The sequence below is a fragment of the Ixodes scapularis genome, unplaced genomic scaffold, assembly GCF_016920785.2.
Source record: "Ixodes scapularis isolate PalLabHiFi unplaced genomic scaffold, ASM1692078v2 PGA_scaffold2__306_contigs__length_199485367, whole genome shotgun sequence".
NCBI lineage: Eukaryota > Metazoa > Arthropoda > Arachnida > Ixodida > Ixodidae > Ixodes > Ixodes scapularis.
The window spans coordinates 49061133-49086183 of NW_024609857.1; the positions used below are offsets into that span (position 1 = coordinate 49061133).

The following is a 25051-nucleotide window of genomic DNA, read 5'->3' on the forward strand; positions in this document are numbered from 1 at the left end:
GGCAGTACCAAAATAGATTGTGAAAGCATGATTGCGGTTTGTCAAATATATATATATATATATATGTATTTCTTCCCCGCGTTTGGGGTTGCTGTTAGATTTCTTACGTGGGAAGAGCTCATCAATCCTTTTCTTTTTGTCGAGAACGGGCCGCGAGGACGGCTTCCCCCAGGCACAAGGGCGGTCCGTGCACGCAGTGTGCTTCTCGCTATTCACAAAAGTCGCGAGCGCTGCTCCATGCTTGCACCATTCACGCACGCCAGCCTTGCAGGTGCAGCTCGCGCCCACGATGAGTCTCGGGTGCGCTAAAAGCTGCCGTAAAAAAAAAAAAAAAAAATGTGTGTAATGCACGGTTGAACCGAGAAATCAGAACAACAACAAATGAGGAGCGGAGGGGGGTGTACGCGAAACCGAACCGGGTGGCACGCTCACCTGAAGCCGGACGTTGTAAACAGCAGACTACATCTGCGCGAGGCATTTCCCTACAACTTCGTTGGGAGCTGTGGAATGAAGGACTTCTTTCACGCCAAACACGTGACGGCCCGCATAAAGTTGCTCCCCTAACTTCAGTGACTTTTCTTTGAAATATTCTGCGATCTCGTCAATCCTTCTGAAGCCGCAAAAGAGCACCATCGGATCGCACGTGCGAGCCGCCATTTTCAGATGGGAACATACCAATCGTTTTTAGGTCGACCACGGGCGGCGCTGGGGAGCGCAAGCGACGGTGGCGCCGGAGTGGCCGCCCGGAGGGTATATTCCGTAGTGGTGGGTGCACACAAAGACTACACAACACATTGGGAGTGATCGCTTCCGCACAGTCGGAGGTCGGAACAAACCGCCAACTTCAGTGGCAGCTTTCGTGCGCAAACGATGAAGAGTAGTTTCACGGCGTCTTGCACGCACATACACTGCTCACAGTCAGATGTTCCAGTCGGCTTGCTTTTCTCCACTCTGAATGCTTCCAGCCACGTTTGGCGAGTTCACGAATCCCTCGACCCCTTCGTTTTTCGCATAGAGTTATTACAATATTGTTTTTCGTCTTTTCGTCTTCATTGTGGGTCGAAAATAAAAACGGCGAAAACATATCCTAACCGGAAAAGGGCGCACGTCACGTCCGGACGCTTGCTGATTGGCTCAAGCGCGCGCGTCGAGGGAAAAATTGGATTCCGAGGCGTCGTCTCCCTGCGTCGCCCTCCTCGGCGCGCGACTTTTTTCGATACAAAAATAAGCAAAACCATTGCTTCAAAAAATTCTCCCCACGACGCGCGCAACGCGCGTCTTTCCGCTGTGTGAATGAACCTTGAGTCCCAGGGGTCCCAGGGCACGTTCCAAGCCGCAGCTTGGAGATTTTTTCGTGGTGTGCTCGAGACGTTTGCATCGACTGACGATGTGCTCGATTGTCTCTTCTTCTCTGCAAAGTCGACAGATTGGGTCATCCCCGTACAGCTCACACCTTCGCCTTTGGGTCAGGAGGCAGTAACACCAGCTAGAGGGCGCAGGCTACCGACCAATGAATCAAACCGCCGAGATCGAGGACGTCGAGAAATGTAAGGGAGAGCGAAACTGTGGAGGGAACGGTTTTTGAGGAAGGGCGGAAGGACATTACCATTTTGGCAGATCACGAATGTTAGGCCTAACGCGAACTGCGACAAAGCTGTTTGCGACGAGAGGAACGCTGCAAGTAAAAATAGACCAAACATATCCGCACATCTTTCCCGCCTCCCCCGTGCTTCGTAGAGCCCTTGCCAAACCTAACCTGCCGCGCCAAGTGAGCGAGCGAGCGAGTGATTGTGTGAAATAGTTTAGGTGAGCCATCCGCGCGCCATTATTCGTCCGGCCGTTGACGTCTCCGACCAGTGGCACAGTGGCGCTGCTGCTACCGCCGTGCCCGCCGTGCTGCGTAGTCAGCTTGCCGGGGTCGAAACCCGTCGAAAGTGACGTAAAAGCCCCCCGGTGGTCCGAGTCTTCCCAACTGCCGTCCAGCCTAACGCCGTGGGAAGATGCCCGCTGGAGACCCGCAAGGTTGACCTGGGACACCAGAGACGGGTCGGTCACCGGACAATCGGCTGTTCCTGCGGATCGAGGCAAGCGTGTCGCCTCTTCCTTTCTCAGCGTCGCCTATGATTGAAGGTGCTCAGGGTTTCGCTCCTTTGAATCGGGAGACGTTTCCTGTGCAACGCCCTGATACGGGAGCATGTTCCGAGTGCTCGAGGGTCCAGACGGCGTCACTCGAATCTACAGGGCTTCTACCAACGAGCTTGTGTGCTGTGTGAAGGAAAACGCGAACGGTGGTCGTGCAGTGCTCGCGCCAAAGAGTCACAATGTCTCGCCGTCGAACCCACAACACAGACGTCGCGCCGGCAGCGTGGGCTCGCCGTGCAGTCGAGGGACACCGACCAAACCCCATGTTGGGCGCCCCGACACCTGCTGCCCCGTGCCCCGAACTAAGGCCTCCTTTCTGCGTCAGCTAGAACTAGAGCCCGTGTTGCCCGCTCCCCGGGCCGTGCTTGAGCGACTCCCCGCCACCTGCGACAAGGGCGCCTGGGAGGGTGCCCAGGCGTCCGTCGAGCGCTACAGCAAGTACTGCGCCACCCGTGGCCGTCTCGCGGGCCCAATGCCCGGTCCGTTTCCCGTCATACACCGCTACCAGAGGCACCAGAAGAACCTGAGCCATGTGTACACCTTTAGCCGTGCACAACGGTTGGCCCGGGGACGTTCTCTGGCCACCGGCCTGAGTGTGAGGACGCTGGCACTGCTGGACCGCTGCAAGAGGGCCACGGTGGACGTGCCCCGGCTCACCCCGGCCGAGGTGGCCCTGTGGACTAAGGGTCGGCTACGGCTGAACCGGACTCCGCTGCGTGAGCTGCCCGGGTTCATGCGGCCGCTGACCTGCCTGCTTTTGAACCTGGGACCAAACAATGGTGCACGGAAGCTGCCGTGCAGGCTCAAGTACGACACCCCTGACCGGAAGGGCCCTGTGTTGCGTTCGCCCGCAAAGCTGTCCCTTTACTGACAACTAGTGCCCTATTAACGTGTCACACAGCTTTCTTTTATGACAAATGAATCACCTTGTTGGTGCCCCAGAGATTGGGGCTGCTTTTAATGAAGGTTCTGTGTGCTGTGTTGTTGATGTCACGTGGAGCCTGAGCCCTCGTGCGGCAGCCAGGTCGCGCAGGTCGCTTGGTACGGGGTTGACCCTGGGCCCGTGCCAGCGGTGCACGGAAGCCCCATGCACGAGCACCAGGGTCCCGGGCGCCGCCATGAGGCGGATGTGTTGGAGCGCACAGAGGTGTGCCTCGGGAGAGTCGCAGCTGAGAACGCGGAGGCGGCTCAGGCTTTCGCCGAGGCCCGGCTCGCCGATGCGCTCAGCAAGTGCCAGGATGTCCAGCTGGCGACTCAGGTCGACGAGGAATACGTTGCGCTCATGGCCGCCTCTGGAAGCCGGCTTCAGGTACTCGGCGGCCAGGTCGAGCCACGGTCCCTGGACAAGATCCCTGTCGGGGAGTCCGCTTGGTCCACATGGCACAATGCTATCCTGCAGTGGCAGAAGTATAAAAAGTTGTACAAAATGCTGGGCAAGTTGGTTAGACATATTGACTTAAACAGCGCAAATACGGTAAGGAAGGAAGAGACAGCACTCTTTCCTTCCTGTTGTCTCTTCCTTACCTTATTTGCACTGTTTAATCAAGATGTAAAATTTGTTAGAAGAAAGTAACAAGGTTACAGTTAGCCAAGCTCAGCCGTAATTAAGTACGAATACGGTTTCATTCTTAAAAGTAGCACCACAGGAAACGGCCAAGTTTTGCATATGGTTCATTCATTGCACAAAGTACTGGGTTTGATTGTGAAAGTGAAACTGGGTTTTTCAAAACTACCAATTGTAGAAAGCTGAAGCCCTATCGAATACAATGCTAGCAGCAGGGATGGTATGTGCAAGTTTGAGAACATGGCGTTACCTGGATCGAAAGAAAAAGATGAAATTTTTCTACGAGTCAACGTCTGGCGAAGCCTAATATTCATCAAATCAAACAACAACATTGTGGGTGCCAGTGACATTTTATATAACGAAACAAACTTGTCAGCAAGAAGGAAAACAATGTTTTTCTTGCTACAACTTTGTTTTACTGAAATGAGTACCACAGCTGCCCAGAATATTGTTTTTTAAAGAAGAATAGGCATGGTGGATGTATCAAAGAAATGTTATCTTTTTCTTTTATTTTTTTTTTTTACTTATGTAACATCATACTCCCAAGCTTTTGAGTCCTGTCCCAAGTGCTAGAGTTGTATTCTGTTGGAGTTTCAGCTTTCTGCAATGCATAATTTATTTATACGGGTCAAAAAACGGCTTCTTTTCTTTGGCCCAATCCGGTAGTTTTCATGAGATTTGGTTGTCGGAGAAGAAAAACGAGGCACGTTCATTTGACCAAACGCGATGAAGTGCGGTAGCTTTACAGAACGTTGGGGAAAACAACTGGGAAAGAGAGTGGTACGTTGATGAAATGGTTGTAATATGCCATGCACACATCGAAGACTACGTTGAAGAAGACCTCTATACTTCATCTCATCCTGCGATGGACTAAAGGCCGAAGCCACGGGCCGCCCAGGTCCAATCACGTTCCACGCTCAACTATGACACGCATAGCATTGGCTAGCTTTGGACGAATAATGCTCCGTATTCAAAATCGCTGCGTCATTTTTATAGCCTCGACAATGCAGAGAGCCGGTACGTCGTGGCTTTCTTTGCAATGTAAAATCTTTGAGTAACTCATTGCTCGATCCGAACCACTGTCCGCCCGTTCCCATCAGTGATCCGAGACGCGGGCAGCAATGCGTGCATCGAAGCGAAATACCACGCAATGTCCAAGTGGCTCGTGATTGGATCTGGCGGTTCGTAGCTTCTGCCTTTAGTCCATCGTAGGGTGAGACGAAGTATAGGACGATCCCAAGAAAGACGACTAGGACTACTTCAAGGATGACCCTTAGGACAACCTCAAAAACGCCGCGTAAGACGACGTCAAGGACAGGTTGTTTTTTGTCGTCAAAAAACAACCTTTAGAACCTCTAGGACCACGTCAGCCTCGGCTACCGATGCTTACGAGAACAAAGCTTATGTGACCATAAGCTTCAGTTACGGAAATTACAACCATTATAGGACATAACCTTGAGTGTGGTTAAGCCTATGTTTTCTGACCATGTCAAAAAACAACCTTCATGACGACGTCGGGTCACGTCAGCCTCGGCTATCGACGCTTGTGAGAAAGCTTATGTGACCTTCAGCTTCAGCCACGGGGTTTAGAACCATTATGAGACATGACCTTGAGCGTGGTTGGGCTTATGAAGCTACTACTTTAAAAGAAGCCTTTTGCATTTGGTGTGTCTATTTTGTCAAGATAGGTAACTAATCTTAAATGCACATACAAGTGTCACAATTTGATACATAAAGGTGGAAGTTTCTCCAAAAGTAACGAAATTACTATTACATATACTTCAGAAGTAGGTTGTTTACACTTACTGAAGTTTCACTGTGGCATCGCAAGCGTTTGCAGCTACTAAAATGTCATTGTAGCTTGGGAAGTATAGAGTGTTTGAAATGCCGAGGCTTGATCTAAAATGGGCCGTAAGAATCGGCGCCTGCACATAGCGATCTAACCCTTTTGTCAAAGGTGTATTTTACAGGTGGGTTTTACCTTGTAAAATTACAAGGCATAGCTTATTTTCGGTAAAACAATAGGGCCGAAAGACTTGTCAGGGTTAAAAGCGGACGGCGACGCAGACGATTGAGTCAAGTGGCAGGGCGCGTTCGGCTTTTGTATTGATAGATCGCACTAACCCGCTTGTTCCGGTATGCTTTAAAAGGTATTGAGTCTGCCCGTGACAATTGTGGTCTATTAAAATTAGTGATGGACCAAATCTGCCGAACTTGAGATTCGACAAAGTTGGGCACATGCCAAACTTTTGAAGGAAATTTTGGCAAAAATTTGGCAAACGTATGCGCATGCGCAAGAACGCGATGGGGCCATAGGAATTGCAAATGAACACCGTGCGGTCGTGTGGTTACCATCAAAGTGTAGTGCTACCAGCAGTTACGGCGAGATACGGAGTAAGCGACATGGTAAATGTGTGTTTGTCAGCCTTTGTGAGTGTGGTTCTCTTCAATACTTTCTGCCTCAAGAAGAGAAGATCGACCAGAAATGGATGCAAAAATGATGCGGTCCACAGCGCAAGTGACAAATGATGCGGTACATTCAGGTAACATGATTTTCATTTGATTTTTTCAGTGAAGCAACGTGGTAATTGCAACATTGACGGACAAGTACTTTAAAGCACTCCTCGCCACTATAGGAAGTATTCACTGGACGCCATATTTGTGGGTGCTGTTTAGAGCGCATGCTCAGAACGAGCTCACATCAATAGGCTGCTAAGACCGGCGCTCTCGATGGTGCGGAATGCACATTGCAAAAGAACTGTGGAAGCTCGCCATCAGCACGCGCTCAGAATTTGCGCACACAGATATGGCCGAAAACTCCCTATAGCGATCCTGTTTTCGGCTCACAAGTAGTTTGTGCCAAAACAAAGTAATACTGCTTTTCAATCGGCGTTATTTCGCGGTTTTCATCTGTCCGCATAAAACTAAACACAAAACTATCCTTCTCGACGTTGCACATCCAACATTCCTAACTCTTCCAATCTTCCTAAACGTCCAGTGTGTATTAACATCAGAAACCGTCATTTTAAAAGTTCAAAACGAGATGTTGCGAATATGGGACACACTTCTATGCAATGCTGAAGTGACTCAAATCGCAAAATATGCATATTTACAATAATATTGTCCTCTCTTCTGGTGAAAGCTCAACAGCCATTGCATTAATTTGCGCGCACGAAACGGTGACACGTGGAGGAAGTAAAGAACACAGTGTTTCCGCCTTTTTAACAATACAGAATTGCAGGCTTGCACTGATAAGGCCTCAAAACCAAAACTCGCATATCGTGACTGCGCTCGCTACTACCCAACCCCGTTGTCGCACCACTTCTGCAAAAAGTAGCTTTAAAATTGCCAGTAAACACACAAAAATGACACCGATACAATTATCTTTTCAAATATCACCTTGGTAGTAATCACTGTCAATACCCAATAAAAAAAAGTTTTTTTTGCACGGAAAACAATATATTTTTTAGGTATGGCAACAAGGCATTTTTGCCGAATCCCTGGCGAACCTTCGGCAAAAATTCGGCTTTGCTGAATCCAAAGATTCGGCACCGAATTTTCGATTCAACAAACGTTTGGCCCATTAATTAAAATGAACATAATCATTTTGTAATCTGCCAGGCTTTGTCAGTATAGAGGAGGCTATGGTATGTCTTCCTTTCGCCGGTCAGTTACACCTTCCGACGCTGCTCCCGAGACTTTTACTTTTGTTACTTCAAGGTTTTGCTACCATTGTCTGCATTTATTTTTAAACCAAAGGTCCATTACAAAAAGATTCCTTTTAATAAATCACAGTCGTCGCAGGCGGTCTCCATATTTTTTTAAGAGCTAGCCGGAACTACTGGTAGCGCCATCTAGCAATATCTGTGCCAAACACGCCCCGCCTTTAGGCTCGGTCTGCGTCGCCGTCCGCTGCTGCCCCTGGCAAGTTTTTTGGCCTTATATTATACAGAAAGGGAGCTACGCCTTGTAATTTTCCAAGGTGAAACTCACCTGTGAAATAGCTTTGACGAAAGATTTAGATTGCTACGTGCAGGCGCCAATTTTTATGGTCCATTTTAGATCGATCCCTGGCATTTCAGACGCCCCATACTGTTTTCTGCAATTTTAACTATGAGGAGTGTACCATATTGATTTGCAAAATATTTTTCTGCTGCGAATACCGGCACCTTGCAGGTCAGTAGGTATCTCTGCCTTGTTACATTCCCCAGATAGTCGAATACTCTTGCACCACCGGTGTGGTAGCCTCTTCATGCCGTACCAGAACTACTTTTTTCGAAGTGCATTACACCCATCCCCAAACAGCTGCTTCCAGCTCATCAGCGACCATGAAATAGTGTTCTTCACGGAGTCTTTTCATAGCCTCAAACAGGTGATAATCGCTGGGGACCTGATCACGCTGTCCGCAACTAAATGTCCGATAGGTTGTATTTCTAGTCGTGCCAGAAAGGTGGCCAAACCCAAACGGGTATCGTCCAGTCACAACCTAACATGAATGCACATGACGCCATGATCGACCAGCACCTAATTGGGTTTGGTCATCTTTCTGATGAGTCGCACAATTTGCCGCGTGCTTAGCATTGCGTGTGTATGGCCTGATCTGACTCCCAGTGGTTTTTTCACCTCTTCGGGGCCATGAAAAAACCCCTGCAAGGATTCCTCATTGCGGCCGCCGACAAGCTGGAAGCAGCCGTCTGGTGTGGGTACGATGCACTTCCAAAAAGTGGTTTCAGCAAGGCATGGGAAGGCTGCCACATTGGTGGTACATGCAACGAGAAAGTGGACATATCTATCGACCTGTTAAGTGGCCGATATCTGCAGCAAAAAGTTGTACATTAATGTAGTACAACTTTTAAGCAGTAACTAGGGGTGTGCGAACAGTGACGTCTGCAACCAAATTGAAAATAAAGTGAATAGGTGTGGCACCCAAATGAACACAAATCGAATCATTTTTAATAGTGTGACTTGACAAAGAAGGGTACACTACGTAGAATACAATTTAGTGTTTACAGTTTCTTAGAAATCGTAGGAATGCAAGGCTAGGCAAGAATGACAAATTGAATGATCGAAGGGAGAAAAACAATGTAAATTAGCAACTTGAGCATGCAACACAAACGAAGCACTTGAATGAACCAGTGCCAGACTTCTACTTTTCTTGTGCTGAGCGACAGTACTATAGCAATTACTAGTCACCAATTTATAGACAGAAACATCTCGCATGTTATGCCCCAAAGGCACGCAAGAGCAGTTTTTTAGGGAAATGCACAGTTAACCCTAGCTTTTTTTTTAGACCAGGGGTCTCCAAATGTTTTGGCTCGAGGGTGCAATATTTTACTATTTATGATATAAGAAAAAAAGCTTTGATCTCTAGAACTCACCAGACATAAATCAAAGCACATAGAAACTTTCACGAATTTGCACAGCACAGAATGAAAATGATATCAGATTGGATCACTATGCACAATATACACGAGAATGCGAAGGAAATTTTTCATAGTTAAGCAGACACAAAGCAGGAACTACAAATAGTAATTCTGGTGATGACAATTATACAATGAATAATATGCCGAGTGAACCAATGTTTTGATGCAGTTTTCTAGGCATGTGCAGATAGTTAATTTCGAATTTGAGGCGAATAGTGGTTTTGGCCAAATATTTCTGAATCAAATACCAAATAGTTTCTCTATGCTTTTCTCCAGTGTGCCATTCCTAAAGGAAATCCCATCTGAGCTAAGGGTTGCTCCAAAAGTTCCACTTGTCCACATCTAAGCTAATTTGAATCTAGCTATATTTATGAACTGTGGCCTCAGAAAATACATTGCTTACATGGAAATGGTGAGTAAACAATGCATTTAACATAAAATTAAACCTATACAGACGCCCAGCTACACTTAATTGAGGGGAATTATCAAGCATCTTGCTATATGCAAATATTCTTTATCAAATCTAGAATCTGAGAAAACAGATTTATGATTCTAGATTCATGATTGAAGACAATCATGAATGATGAACGAGGATTGTCAGGGCATCTGTGCCTAACATACTCTTGCATAATAGCCACAGTTTAATTTTGAAAATTTTACTGTAGTGTAGATATCAGCGTTCACAAAGTTTCCGTTCTTTTTAACATTCACCACTTGCACCATCCCACTTTGAAGGTGGGCCTCTTAACGTTGAGTGCGCTTCTTACTGAGCACCGGTGCAATGCGGAGAAGAAACACCCGCAAACACAAGCTCCGCAGGCGTTGCTTCTCCGCAGTGCACCGGTGCTCGCTAAGAAGCGCACTCAACGGGGCTAACCCGCTGCAGTCAACACTTAAAAAAAAGTGAATATCAGGGTTCATTTCGAAGCAAATATCGAATAGTGTATTATTCGACACTACTGTTCGGAAATTCGAATATCCATGCAACACTACAGTCTTCTCTCAATCTTTCTGGTATCTTCATTTGCGATTTTCATGCGTGACACGGCACTGATTTTTTGATAAGAGTTAATCGGTTTCAATGCAGCCTTCATCAATCGAAGCAAGATTCTCCAGGTGTGGCAGAGTATAACATAATTCGGCAACGAGAATGAGAATTTATTTTCCAAGTTGTGGAGAAATACTGCAGCAACCAAAGCTGTATTCCCTCTTGTCACATCAAGTACTCTTGGGAAAACTTTGCAAGATACAAACTCGGATGAATCTTTCTACCATATATGAAGCCCTGCAAGCGAGTTTCCAGTTATAATAATAATAATAATCTTTATTTTGTGTCCACAAACAGCTCATGGCCTTTTGTGTGGTACACAACACATTTCTGGACATAACACAGGAAAGTAAACATATTAAAATAAAACTACACAGAAGAAAATGTGCTGAATGCAAAAAGCATGCACACACACAAGTTGACTTCACCAAATAGAGATCGACAAGACCCCACTAGAGATTTTTGTAGACATTGGTGCATGAGTGAATCTGATGGGAGATGAGTCCTGGAGTGAGCACCTCTGCATGCAAGTGAAAAAGATGACATGACTGACTAGTTCCCTGTGGCATCACCTAAGAAATCCTAGTTAAAGGGATACTGAACCGCAATTTGGATTTCGCAAAGTAAGGCTGCAGAAGTGTTGAACGGGACGCTACAAACTCTAAAACATCACTCGTACATCGATATCTCAAACGGATGGCCGTACTTTTGGAAAAGAAGGGCGCAATCAAGCGAGTTCTTTGACGTAACTGTCCTCCGGGAGAATTTGAAAATGAGGAGAAGCGGCCTCGCTTCTCTCCTCCTCGCTTCGGTTCACCAGCTTGGCGGGACGTAGTGAAGAGGAGAGAAAATGGGAATCGTGACGTGCCTTGTTTCGTCGGCCGGGCTCAATCGCGCACTTCTTTTTGCGAAAAATACGGCGATCCGTTAGATATATCGCCGTACGAGTGATATTTTTTGGTTTTGCAGCTTTCCGCCTATCCGCCCGGCCTTGTTTACTGAGCTAGAAATTTCGGTTCAGTATCCCTTTAAGGTAATGTTAACTTTTTCTTCTTTTCCATATGGTTGACAAGGGGTGCTGTGGTACCTGTTGGTGTCGCATTCAGTCACATGTCGTGCCTTGTGCCACTGATGCCATCATCCTTCCTTGCAGCATTTCTAAATGGTGCTACCCCCTTTTAATTTTGGCGCACACTCCTTTGTTTCTTTGCTCTGAAGATGGCTCATTGCAGTCGTTTCCGTTCACCATGATACTGGTAGACGAAGTAGTGCAACACCAGACTTACAATTTTTTAGCAGTAAAATCGGTTAAATCAAGAGTTACATAGTCAGGAAAGAATGCTAGAACCGTATATTACTGCTTCCCCATCACTGAGTGAACGGTCTTGGAGCGAAGAGCGGCCCGCCTAAACGGTAATGTTGTGGTTCTGATGAGCTTGCAGTACCCCTCTCTTTCCAAGGTCTGCTTCTCGTCCTTCAATGTGCCACTGTTTTTCGGATAGCTGCTTTGGTAACTTCAGTGTACTCTATGAAATTGACAGGTTTTGAAGTGCAGCATCTAGATGGCACTTCACCATACTCTATAGAATACAGTCTTGAAACTCAGCCTCAGATGGCAGTTCAAACAATGGGTAATGAACCTTGGGGGGCAGTGGGTGGCTACCCCTCCACAAAAGTTCTACAACCGAGTTAATCTAGTAACATCGATCTCTCCCTACAGTGCAGGAGCCATACATGTTCTACTAAACAAGGAGAGCCATGAAGCTCCAATAGGCACCCTGCGTCCGCTAGGAGCTGCTACCGATCCCTCAGCGAACAGTGCCGCGCGTGGCCACTTTTGAGTGTAGCTCCCACGTTTCTGCCAATATGTCAAGCAGGGGACACGTGAACAGAGAACAGTCCCGTGGCACCTGTTTGCATCGGTTTGGTTTGGGTTCGGTGCTGTGTGTGTCTCAAATGCTCTCATGAGAACGTTCCAGTCGTCTGCGAAGTTATCCGAGCTCCCAGGGGTGACAGGGAAGGTGTTGCAAAATCACCATCACAACTAGCAACCGGCGGCTCTTCACGAACAACGACAACGGTGCTGACAAGCGGTGGTATGAGTTCAACGTGGGGAATCTGTTTGCCGGAATGTTACTGCCACAGCCGATGGAGGAGTTAACACGAGGGATGAAAAAAGGATGCCGAGATGGTGCGCTTTGTACCAGGGAGACCTTTGGCGTCGCCAGGTTTGTCAAGCCAGCCATTCTATGCCACCGGGAGACGAAGAAACATGTTGTGTGTTTTGGAATTTCTCTGCTGGGTTAGTATTTTGGACTGCATTGGTCGGCATTTACTCCCATGTATAATGCTTTTGTAGTGCAAGCTACACTGGCCGGGGTTGAGCAGTTTTGCTCAACCTCAGCCAGTTTTGCGCCGTGCTGCGCATGCGCGAGGAGCAGTGATGTCACACGGCGCACAGCTGGCGCGCCAGAGCCGCCGCTGCCACGCGCTCCGCCGCCGCTGCGCCCGCCTCGCCGGTCTGCGCATTCCAGAGGAGTGACGTCATAGCCGCGGCAGACACACCGGTGCTGCTGCGTGCCCAGCTGTGCGCCTCCGTTGCGCAGTAGCCAAGTCTGACGTACCGGAGCCACTTGATGGCGCCTCTTGTTTTGTGCGCATAAGCTCACGCTCTGATATCCTGGGAGCTAAGCCACCGCAATTTTTTTTTATAATGCTCGCACATAACGTTTTGCCACTGCTCGTTTGAATGTCACAGTCATAACGCCTGATAGTTACTGCATTCAGTGCAACTTCCTTGGCATAAAGTCAATAAAACATCTCCATGTTTTGTTCGCACAAAAGTGCCAAGCTTTTATGAAAGCTGCTTGCATCTCATACGAGCGATTTAAGCTAGCCTTTTCTGTTCAATCTGGACCTCTTCGAACCCCTGAACGCGGTGCTCAGGGGTTTGTATATGTTTCGCGGTATGTTTTTTTCAGGTCCGATAAGCCGTGCGCCTAAAATTGTTTCAGCGAAGTTGCACACGTTGCATTTGAATTTCTAAATGACTTCACTATTATTCACTGGAACGATTTTCATTTTTTTTTTATTTCAGCTTGATTAGGTAGAAAAGAAAAGCAAACACGGCGTTGCTGGTGTTGTGAACGTATGTTTTGTGGTAATGTTTTCTTTAACATTATTACTGTAATAGTAATTTTATGGTAGCACAAGAATGTTTGCGCCAGTTTTATTTTTAATCTGAGTGCTTAATTTCTTGTTTTCGACATAAATAGTGCTTTTTAAAGCGAAGTACTGCCAGTCGTTCTACTATCCGTGCCCCAGCAACTATGTGCGTCGCGTGACGGGCTTTTGCATTCATGTGTTTTGGTACACAAATATCACCGCATATCGCCAGGTAGTGCATCATACGGAGTCCTGCGCGCCGCCCAGTTTCACCGCTCATGTATCCCCTGCTGTAGCCAAAGCAGGCATGTCGACCTTGCAACACCCATCGGAGTACCACTGCAGTTGAGCTGCAACTGCCGAGGTCGCTTCTCGATGAGTACACGCGAAGCCGCCGCGAGAGGCGTGTGTGTCGGCACTGAGTTAGATCTGCAGTGTGCCCATAGCTTATGGGTATAGAACTCTAGGGAAGAGCAAAACAAACTATGCCCAGATTGACAGAGAAGTCTTGGCTATAGTGTATGGCCAAACCTACTTCAAATAGTTAAAAATCAGCATACTGCTGGAAGGTTTGTGATAATAATATATACAGACCCCAAGCCCATGCTAAACATTTTCAACTAGGACAGGGAGATGCCATTGGTGCCTCCATCTTCAGAGTGATGGCTACAATTCTGGTCTACTGGCCCGATGTGCTCTATCAAAATACAGACGCGTTTAGCCATCTTCCACCACCTAGCAACATGGACAAACCATATGGTCCAGAAAGGCCATTCTTCTGAGCAAAGGATATGCCATGTCTTACGACAAAGAGGCCTTCTATTGTCGAGTCTACCAAGCCATTCACGGAGCCTCCAAACACATGGTTGGTGAAACGTTTGCGACCTAAGCGAGTCGATTTACCAAAATATCAACCCACGAGATGTATCTTATGGGGATTACATGTAGTTATTCCAAAGCCAGCAGCCACGAAACGCTGTGCACGAGGTCGCCTTTGGTAGCTTGAGTTTGACAAGGAAATCGAGATGTGCATCAAACTCTGCTCACAATGTTGACAGCAAGTAAGTGCTCTTGTTGTTGCAACAAGTCCAAATTTGGAACGTCCTCAGAAGGCATGGAGTGTGCTTCACATGGACTTTGCCAGACCTTTTGCAGGAAAAATGCTGCAGTTCATTGTTGACATATTCCAAATGGTTGGCAGTTCACATCGGCTTATTAACAGCTGATGTCATCATCGATGCATTGCATCTGCATTACATATTTGGCAAAGATGTAATGTCATGTTTGCCATGTTTGGCAAACATGACGTTACAAACATGATAAACAAAAAGCATGCCAAAGTCACCTTCAGTGACAATGGCATGCTTTTTGTAGCCAAAAACACATATCAGATTCCAGCATACAACAAGCGCTTTAATACCCCAGTCAGACAGGCCAATTTAGTGCACTTCCTCTTTAGTGTCATTTGTGTAGAGTCCCACACGGCTTCCTTCTGAAGGACACACTTGACTTCAAGTGAGTTTGCTACTTCTTCATCTTATTTTTCTTTATCTTGGCTTGTGATGATTGATCAGAATCATCCAATTGGCATAAGTATTATCAATTAACTTAATGCTGTCTTTAAATGTCTTTATTAAAAATATTATTTCTGATACATTTATGCCTTTACTTTAACATTTTAGGTGTCTAATAGTAGTTTACCCATTGCTATTGTCATGATTTCCGAGTGATACTAATTTATCCCGTGTGGCGCTGAAACACTTGAAGTGACATTCAGTGAGCTGAAGTGCACTTGGTTGAAGAGCACTAAAGTAGCTCGTCTTGACACGGGTACAAGGAACTTATCATCTAAACTTTTGGGGCTGTAATGCTTCAAAATCTGTGCCACCTGACAACACATTCACCATGATTGCCAAATAACCCCAAACCTATTGCAACATAGTCATATTACGGTTGAAGAGCGACAGAATAAAACCATGCAAACAATGATTGCGACAAACTTGCACCAATTGTGCCCCTCATAGTATAATGATAAATAAATAAATATGTTTATTCAACCTGGAAGGGTTCAGCATTGCAGAGATCATAGCTTTGTGTGCCATGCTGGAAGGCCCTGGTGCTATGTATTTTCTATTTTGATGAACCATGGCATACCCAGGTTATGCTCTGTTCTAAATTGTTTCGAAGCTCGCCTAGTCCCCTTTCTTTCAGTACGTCCCTCCACACTTATTTTTGTCTGTATGACACTGAAGTTAACATTATCGTGAAGTATAATTAAGACTGTCTTTGACAGTAGTGTAGTACCTGGAGCACGTCTCCGACTAGTGTGTTTAGCATCTTATCCCGCCCATACACCAAAAGCGGTCCAGAAGTGGCAACAAATGACGTCATAAAAGCCGGAGTGTCATGCTGTCAGATGACGCGATTTTAGTGGTTCATCGTAGAAGTGCTGGCGAAAAACATGAGCAAATGTGAGTGTCGCTGTCTTCGTGGCATCCCAACTTCTGGCTGCCATACTGCGGAGCGACCTGTAGCAGAACAGGCGTCTGCCACATACACCACCGCTGTTGGATCGGGACCGGCAACAGCATGACACTTCTATGATGTCATTAGGCGGAAATCGAGGGACCACTTATTTGGAGGTGGTACACACACCAGTCGGAAACGCGTTCCAGACACCATAATAGTAGTCACATCCTGTTCAGCTTCCAACTGTTGAGTAAGTCTCCTCCCATAAATATTTGATCAATCCTCCTCTGGTGTCGTGCTGCTGTCGGTGCTCTCAACTGTTTCGTAGAGCTAAAACTCTGAAAATGTATCTTCGATTGCCAGCCTAATATATTATATACAGTGAAACCCGTTTTGAACAAACCCACGTACAGCGAAATATTGTCAATATCAAACTCGCGGAAAATTTAAATAAAAATGCATGTAAAAAGTAATTTTTATAACGAACAACATAGTAGTTATAACGAACTTTTTCCCCCGTGAGGTTTTCCAAAAACATGCAAACAATTGTCTTCTAGGCTGTCCCTTCTCCCAAAAAAGGAGGAAAGAAAGAAAATTCTAAAAGCTCAAGTAGCAAACTTAATTGAGCAAAGAGGAGCGATTCAGAAGGGGAAAAAGCTAAAAAAATGCACAAAGCACGCAAGCACAGAAAAAGAAACTTTTCATCCCAAAACGGTTGCCCATGAAAAGAAGCAATTAAAAGAGATAAGCTAAAAAAAAAAAAGACAGCACGCATGCAAAAAAAAAACAAAAAAAAAAAACAACCTTTCCAGCACGTTGTTTTAAGGGAAGTGAAGAGATGAGAAAGAAAGAAAAGCTCTCGATTTACAACGAACACTTCGTGGAAGTTCATTGTAAATGTTTTTTGCTATATCAAATTACTCGTGATATCGAACTGATCGTAGCGTTTCCTGCTGTTCGTTATAAACGGGTTTGATTGTATATTGCAGGCGATCGACAGATTTCATACTACATCAGCCCTTCTCTCTTTCTTCCCAATGCACTAATGCATTCCCAAAACCATTGTGCTGCACCAATACCTTTCTGATTTATCTCCATCATCTGCAGCACTCCTAATCTTGGGCTGGATCAGGGAAGCTGCCTCTGTTCTTTCCTGGAAGCCTTCCCATTTTGGATGTTACTACAGCCCATGTGGTCCCCCGTTTCTTCGCCAGTCTATGTTCCCTAGATGCCTCTTGGCGTCACAGTACGGCCACATTCACTTCCTTATCCCACCAACTTTCGGTCTGTGCTTTCACCTTCGTTTTCCGCTGCTTTTGTAGATGTCATTGGTACAACTACTGGCCATTTGCTATCAGCATCACTGATACAAGGTGGCAGTTTTGATCTAGTTCTTCAAAGTCTGCATGAAGGTGATACCACGGCATTCCTGGGTCTTCCCAGTGATGCAGAGGGACTTGCAGTCAATTGTTAGAGGCGGATGCATAGCACATGCACCGCTGAGTTTCTTTTTCGATTTCTTGGTCAATCCCTGGCCACCAAAGATAGGATCGTGCAAGCATCTTTATCTTCGTATGACCTTCATGAAGCAAGTCCATGATAGATGACCGGAGCTTGCTCGCAATGACTGTCCAAGCATTGCACAATATGCATTCTTTTGATCTTTGCTTGTAAAATGATTGCAGACTTAATTTGACAACCCCAGTTGGCCAGCCTTCTGTAAGGTGTTGGCGAACCCTGGACAGCGTCCTGTCTTTTGCTGTCCCCTTGGTGATGTTGGCAGCTTTGATAGGTAGTTTTGCCAGGCTTGCATTGCAAAAGTGCAAACAGATTTCCAGATTGTAGGTCGATCAAAAACATGCCTTGTTGCATTTGATTAAAATCTTGATCAGGGTCTTCAGCGAACCGGGACAAGCCATCAGCATTCCCAAATTTCTCGGTTGGAACATACTCGATGGTGTAAGCATAATTCATCAGAATTAGTGCCCAACGCTAAAGTCTGTTAGCTGAAGTGACAGGAATGCCCTTGGCTGGTGCAGAAATGGTGGTCAAAGGTCAAAGTTGGATGCCACTTCCGGCTTCCACCAGGTTTGCTTGGCCCGCAGTTCCCAAGAGTATACCACATTCATTACTCTGTTTGGCAAGTACTGCTACTGCCACCTCCCCTTTGGCTTGTGAGCAGGAGGCCTTTGCAGTTATCTGGGCATTGAGAAAATTTGACAACTGGTTGTTTGGAGTGCAAGTTAAGGTAGTGTCCGACCATAACCCCCTTGCCTGTCAGTGCTCCAAACAGCGCTAAGCTGATCCAGTGAGCGCTAGCGCTCCGGCACTATGTGATGGTCATCCACTAAAGAGGCCACGAGCACCTCAACGCCGATGCGCTCTCCCGACTCCCGGACGGCTGTTGGGACAAGAAGCGATTGCTTGGCAGGCAAAGGCATGGAGGGTGATGTCGACCGGCGCGAGGGGGATTTATTTATTCATTTATTTCAAAATACTGTGGCCTCAATGAGGTCATTGCAGGAGCGGAAAGAAAACATACATATACACTCAAAGAGGCAAACAATTAAAGATGTATACGCCCAATGGAACACAACTTAGAAAGCTGTGAAAAATGCAATATAGTTGAAAAATAGTACAAAAACAATCACATACACTTCACTAGTAGACTCACAGGCACCATACCAAGGAACCCACTGTATTTTTAATACAAATCTATCAAAATCGAGATAACTGATCCACTTATGCCGTTCCAGTTTTCTACTGTTCGGGGAAACAAATAATATTTGAAACAGTTACGGTGGGGTTTGTACGGTAAAAGATTTAAAGGATGGAAGCTACGAGTGGCGTGATTGACTACACATGCGTGATTGGGTAGGGAGACGATAGCTGCCGTGGCACCTGCAGAGGGTCAATACTCTTGAGCATTGTGCACCTTTGTTTTGTACATGTAGTGGTTGTTGATTTTATATACAATAATTGTGTGCTTGAACACACTGCTATGTCTAGCAGAGACTTTTTTTTTGAGGAGCCTAGGTATGCTTTATTCTTTACCTTTTACACTGCTTTTTTATTTTTTTGCATACCGTAATTAAGTGTTATTAGGAGCGGCTTGTTCCTAGTCGCATTGTGTCGGTTAGTTCGATATGGTTTTTTTATTTATTTAGGGGCACTGTATTCACTGCATTACATTTGGATTTTGTCAAGTCACATGGCTTTCACCCCAGGAAAGTGTTTTTTGAAAATATGCTCAACATATTTGAGAGTTAGCTTACTCCCGACCATCCTTTTAATGAAACGACTGACCAGTTCAAGCAGTTCTGGTAGTATAGACATCGCTCAGCTGTTCCGACGGCATGACGGCTGCCGCGTGAGGGTAACGCAATCCTCCTACCGCCTCGGTTGCTGGGGTTTGCGTATGCCTGCCCACTGCTCCAAAGATCGCGGCTTGGCGCTGAGGTGGCGGCCAGCCTAGCACAAAGGACTAAACAAGGCATTCCGACGTGAGAGTCATGTGCTCAGTGGATGTTTGGGTTAGCACCCAGGTGTTCATTGGGCATGGGCTCACCAACATGACGCCGACGTGGCTGAGACCGATTGGCTAGCGTCGGACAGAGGGAGAAGATGTGGGCCTCTAGAAAAGCCAGAGACGGCGGAGGAAGAGCAATTTTTGGTGTGAACTTGAGCGATCCATTGCGTGTCATAGGCATCAAATATTCCCTACTTTGTACCAATACCTCATGTACATAGTTTGCAAATTCCTTAAATTAGCACTCGTTTCTATTAGAGTCAACATATGGAAGTCCTGCTTCACCACTACTATTACCGCAAGTCAGCCCTGGCCCCCAGATAATCATTCTAAGCCCCGTCGACCACAGAATGCGCGATCCCAGCGTCCCAAATGGGGGGCACGAAACAATATTATGGAAAGAACCATCTTTACTCCGACCATCAGCCTCAGGTCAGGCTCCTCGGCACCGCCGATCTAGACGTCATGCCACCACGAATCCAGCGTTTCCTTCCCCGCCTGCTCCAGTACAAACTTGACGTCAAGTAACAGTAGGCTACAGTGGATGCATTCTCCTGTGAGCCGGTCGACTTGCTGGCCACCGCCCCTCCCATAGACAAGGTGGAGCTCTATGTTCAAGAGGTGCCCAGTGCCATTCCTTTCAAGTTTGCAGTCGTCCTTAGCAACTTCCGCTCCCATCAAGCTGCTGACTGGGAATGTGCAACACTCAAGTCCTACTGCGAACGCGAGTGGCCTCGAAAGGAACATCTCCCCACCAGCTTGACTCAGTATTGGAGTCATCAGGGTGAACTGATTGTTGGCGACGGCCTCCTCCTCTGTGGGGAATGCCTGATGGTACCTGCTTTTCTGCAGAAGCAAGTTTTGAGCCTCATCCACAATGGGCACCTCGGCGTGAACAGGTGCCGCATCATTGACTGTGAAGCTGTTTTGTGGCTGACCATGGAAAGTCGGGTCAAGACAGTGGTGGAGAACTGCTCCAACTGTGCAACCACAAGGGTCCAAAGCACGGAGCCACTTCTGCCTACAGAAACTTCTGGCCACCCTTGAGAGAGGGTTAAAAAGGACATCTTCCATCACAAAGGGATAGACTACCTTCTACTCGTTGACTACTACTCCAGATACCTGGAGGTGTTGTCCCTCCGCTCGACCACATCCACGGCGATAATCACAATCGTCAAAAGTGTCTTTGCCAGGCATAGGGTCCCAGAGACCCTCGTCAGCAACAACAAACCACAGTTGTCGTCCACTGAGTTAGATGCATTCTCCCACGACCACGGCTCCACTCCCGTCACCAGCAGCCCAAGCTATGCCCAGTCTGATGGTGAAGTAAAACGGATAGTGCGGACGGTCAAAAAACTGTTTAAGAAGTCCGAGGACTGGCCCTTGTGCCCACCTGTCTTACCGTAACGCTCCGGGTGTGACTGGACTCAGCCCTGCACAGCTTCTCATGGGACGCAGCCTGAGAACGCACCTGCCTGTCTCCACTGCCAAGCCGGTTCCAGACTGGATCCTTGTTGCAAACTTCCAGAGACATGACATGGCTCAACGGCGATGTCAGCATCAGGACATCAACCATCGTCATGCCGCACATGATTTACGTTCCCTGGAGGAGGGAAAGAAGGTCCGGGTTCACGACGCAGGCTGCACAGGCATTGTCCTCATCCCAGCACAACGGCCATGCTCTTACGTGGTCCAGACCCTGTCATGCACGCTGGTTCGCAACCGAAGACATCTGGTGCCTCAACAAGTGCTGTCTTCGGATCGTCGTGGGTCTGGCAGCCGGCAGTCTCAAAGACCAGTTGCTTCTCCGGCTTGCCTGGAATCAGGGTTGGACACCCCAACGTCAAGAGCACCTGCTCCTTGTCCTGCGACAGCAGAGGCACCTCAAGCTGCCTCGACTTCTCCTTCTAGACAGCCAACAGCGGTTGTTTGCACAAGGTCTGGGCGTGCAGTCGAGCCACCAGTGCGCCTGAACTTCTGACCTGGTATTTTAAAAAGACTTGTTTACTCTGCATCAGGGCACTGAAAAGTCTTTGGCGTGTTACTTTTGTCCTAAATGGGGAGATGTAGAGGGCATGCTAGCTGAATACTAGTGCCCTCTGGTTTGGCTTGTAGATGCCTATAAAAGGCATGGGCTAGAAAGCAAAAAGGTGTTTTGCATCACCTCCCACATGGTGTGTTGTCTCTGCTTGAGCCCCTCGGCTTGGCCACCTCGGCTCAGCTGTCTCCGCTCCCACGGTCCTAGGCTCAGGCGGCTAAGTCCCGAACACTACATGGAGGACATACTTGTGTCCCCAATTCGTTAAGATGATCTGGTGGGCTAGTTGGTTGTCCATAATGAGGGTATACAGTAAACCCTCATTAACTCGAAGTCACAGAATCTAAAAAAAATTTGGCAAGGTACCGAATTTTCATTGCACTGATTGTGTGTTGTGGGAATGGAAACTTTCCAGCAATTGCACCAATTGGCTTGACAGCAAGACCAGGAAGTAAGAATGCAAAAAAAAAAAAAATTAAGAGCCCTAAGAAGAAAAAGACTGAAAGGTTAAGAGTGGAAGATAACGTTGACGGCGAGGGAGATAGAAAGCGCGGCACCGACTGCCAAGCCATATCAGGGGGAGAAAAAATAAGTAAGACAACAAACGTCCTTGAGGAGCATGCTGATCAGGGTGAGCAGCAACTCCTTCTGTTGCCGCACTCATGACACAAGATTTTTTATTTTTTTTTTTGTATGTCCGTGTGCGCATCAATGCATCACTTTTTTTAAATTTTTTGTGTGTGTTTCTTTTTATTGTTGTTTCTTCCCCAACTAATGTTTATGCCACCAGTTCATTGTTTGCTGTGCCCTGCCTGTTTCTTTAAAATATTTGTTGTCGAGATTTTGAGATATCTGAGGTGGGTCTTGAAAACTTTTCGAGATAAGTGACGAGTAAAATGCACTGTCCCTATGGGAGTTCATTCCGTGACAAGGAAATCTTTCAACTTAACCGATATTTCTCAATAGTCGAGTTTGAGTTAATGAGAGATTACTGTAGCCCAAACCAACAAGAAAGGAAGGACGAGGGAGACAGGATGAGCGCTCGTCCGGTTTCCCTTGTCCTTCCTTCCTTGTTTTGTGCTATATATCCTTATGATTGTGTCCCCCAAAAACTGGTAAACCTTTTTTTGCGCCAAACATGACTGCCAGTGCCTTTTTCTCGATTTGGGCATACTTGCACTTGGCCTTTGTGAGTGTCTTTGAGGTGTGAGCAATGGGGCATTCTCTTGTCTTGATTTTACGGTAGATCACTGCCTTTACTCCCTCATGGAGCATCTACCACAAGGTAGCTTGTCTTGTCAGGGTTGCAATGAACAAGAGCTTCGGTTGCCGTTAGCTGCTGTTTGATCTCGTCATAAGCATCCATGCAATCCGAGGTCCAGTTCCAGGCAGTGCCCTTTCGTAGCAGGGTGTTTAGCTTTGCGGTCATCTCGGCTAAACTTTGTAGGAATTTGCTGCAGTGTTGAACCATCCCCAGAAGAGATCTCAGTTGACTGATGTTTTAGGGCTCAGGCATGTTTAGGATGGCAGAGATCTTTGAGGACGGACTGAAACCATCAGCATGAACCATTTGCCCAAGATATTCCACCTGTTCTTGAAGAAAACTGCACTTTTATTACTTCAGGGTGAAACCATACCCTTGGAGCTGCTCGAGGACTTTTTCGAGATTTTGAAGATGGCCAGAAATGTCCTTTCCAGTTATGAGGGTGTCGTCTAGATAAGAAGCCACGCCATCCAGGCCTGTTGTGACCTGTGTTCTGAATTCTTGGGATTTTTCAATTTGTATGGCACGAGCGAAGAGGACAGTTGGGTCAGGTGACAGTTGACCATGAATGCGAACGGACACCAGCAAACGTTGCTTGATGCTTCCCTGTACCTATTGCTGAAAATATGTAAATATCCTACTAGTAGTATTAAATAACAGTGTTCAAAAACGATGGAAGAGAGAAAGATAACTGCCCAACAGCTACAAAATGGTGCCGAAGCCCAGGACTGACGAACGAGCAAGGTAAGCAAAGTTATGAATGCCATTGATCATCATCACTACTGTGGGATCGTTTACTAAAAGCATGGATCGACTAAAGGAGAGACAGGCCATACGGCGAGCGGAAAATACTCCTGTTATGAATAAAGCCACTGCTGTTATTGCAACAGCAGATTCTGCCTCCTTAACATCTCCCCTAGAACGATTGACGACGAGCAACAACGAGCTGCGCCAGATCAACAACGAAATCGAAGATCACATCAGAGGTGGCAACTGCGTCGCGGAATAAACAACTGTGGTCTAACATGACAACGAGGCCACTCGAGTGATGTCATTGCTGAGCATACCTCAGCTAACCTCACTCATGAGGGGCCCTCACTCACCCTCATCTTCACAGGTGAGGTGAGGGTGAGTTTCTGAACCAGGAATATTCATGAGTGTGAGGGTGAGTGAGGGCCGTGAGGGCTATGAAGGCAGTGAGGGCGGTGAGTGCGTGAGGGATGTGAGGGCCATGAGTGCGTGAGGGGCGTGAGGACGGTGAGTGGCGTGAGGGCCATGAGTGCATGAGGGGTGTGAGGGCGGTGAGTGTGTGAGTGGCATGAGGGCGTGAGGGGTGTGAGGGCCGTGAGGGTGGTGAGTGCATGAGGGCCGTGAAGGGCGTGAGGGCGGTGAGTGCGTGAGGCCCCCTTCAGACGGAGCAACTTTCTCAGCAATTTCGATGTTGATGGCGGGTTGTTCCCTAGCTTTCCCTAGATCGACATGAATTGCTGAGATCCAATCCGGCTCGAAACAAGCGAGCAACTCGGAGCAATTCGAAGACGCTTTAGAAGCGGGTTCATCCAATCAGGGACGCAATATTTTCACGTGATACGTCGTGCCGATGATGAACAAAATACTTGGTTCGGGTTTGAAACTGATCGTTTTTGGAAATAAACTGTTTCAGAAAAATGCATTAGTATTCTCAACGAGATTTAAATGCTTAAGAACACGTTTATAGCACGTAATTGTGTGTCTAAATAGTGCAAGAAAAATAAAATTTCATGATGATGATGGCAAATTGCAGCAATTGGTTGTTGCGTGTGAACACGGCGGCCCGTGTTGCTGGTGTTGCAATGTCAAGTTTCTGGTCGAAATTGCCCCATCTGAAGCGGGCCTGAGTGGCGTGAGTGCCATGAGGGCCGTGAGGGCGTTGAGGGCGGTGAGTGTGTGAGGGGTGTGGAGGCGGTGAGTGCGTGAGGGGTGTGAGGGCGGTAAGTGGCGTGAGGGCCATGAGTGTGTGAGGGGTGTGAGTGCGTGAGGGCGATGAGTGGCGTGAGGGTTATGACTGCGTGAGGGCCGTGAGGGCGGTGAGTGCGTGAGGGCCATGAATGCATGAGGGCCGTGAGTGTGTGAGGGGCGTGAGGGCCGTGAGGTTCAGTGAGGGTGAGTGAAGAGCTGAAGGTGAGTGTGACTGTGAGGATGAGGGTGAGTGAGGGGCTGAAGGTGAGTGTAGCTGTGAGGGTGAGGGTAAGTGAGGGGCTTAGGTGAGTGTGGCTGTGAGGGTGAGGGTGAGTGAGGGAGACCTAAAATGCCGACCTCTGTTGCTGAGTAGCAAAACGTCTTCCCTATGGCAAAGGGAACTGCAGCCAGTGGCGGATGCAGGTGTTTCCACAGGGGGAAGGGAGGGGGGGGAGGTCAGCATATCGAATG

The 25051-nt window shown here is 47.2% G+C and overlaps 1 protein-coding gene across 1 annotated transcript; it reads left to right on the forward strand.

The window, feature by feature from the left end:
- Window positions 1-1164: 1164 nt before the first annotated feature.
- LOC8030382 lies at window positions 1165-3287 on the forward strand. Its single transcript, XM_002400685.5, has one exon. The coding sequence runs from the start codon at window positions 2195-2197 to the stop codon at window positions 3011-3013; it is 819 nt and encodes a 272-aa protein (XP_002400729.3). The 5' UTR covers window positions 1165-2194; the 3' UTR covers window positions 3014-3287.
- The last annotated feature ends 21764 nt before the right edge of the window (window positions 3288-25051 follow it).

Coding starts and splice junctions, on each gene's coding strand:
- LOC8030382 (XM_002400685.5), top strand. CDS start 2,195: ATGTTCCGAGTGCTCGAGGGTCCAGACGGCGTCACTCGAATCTACAGG.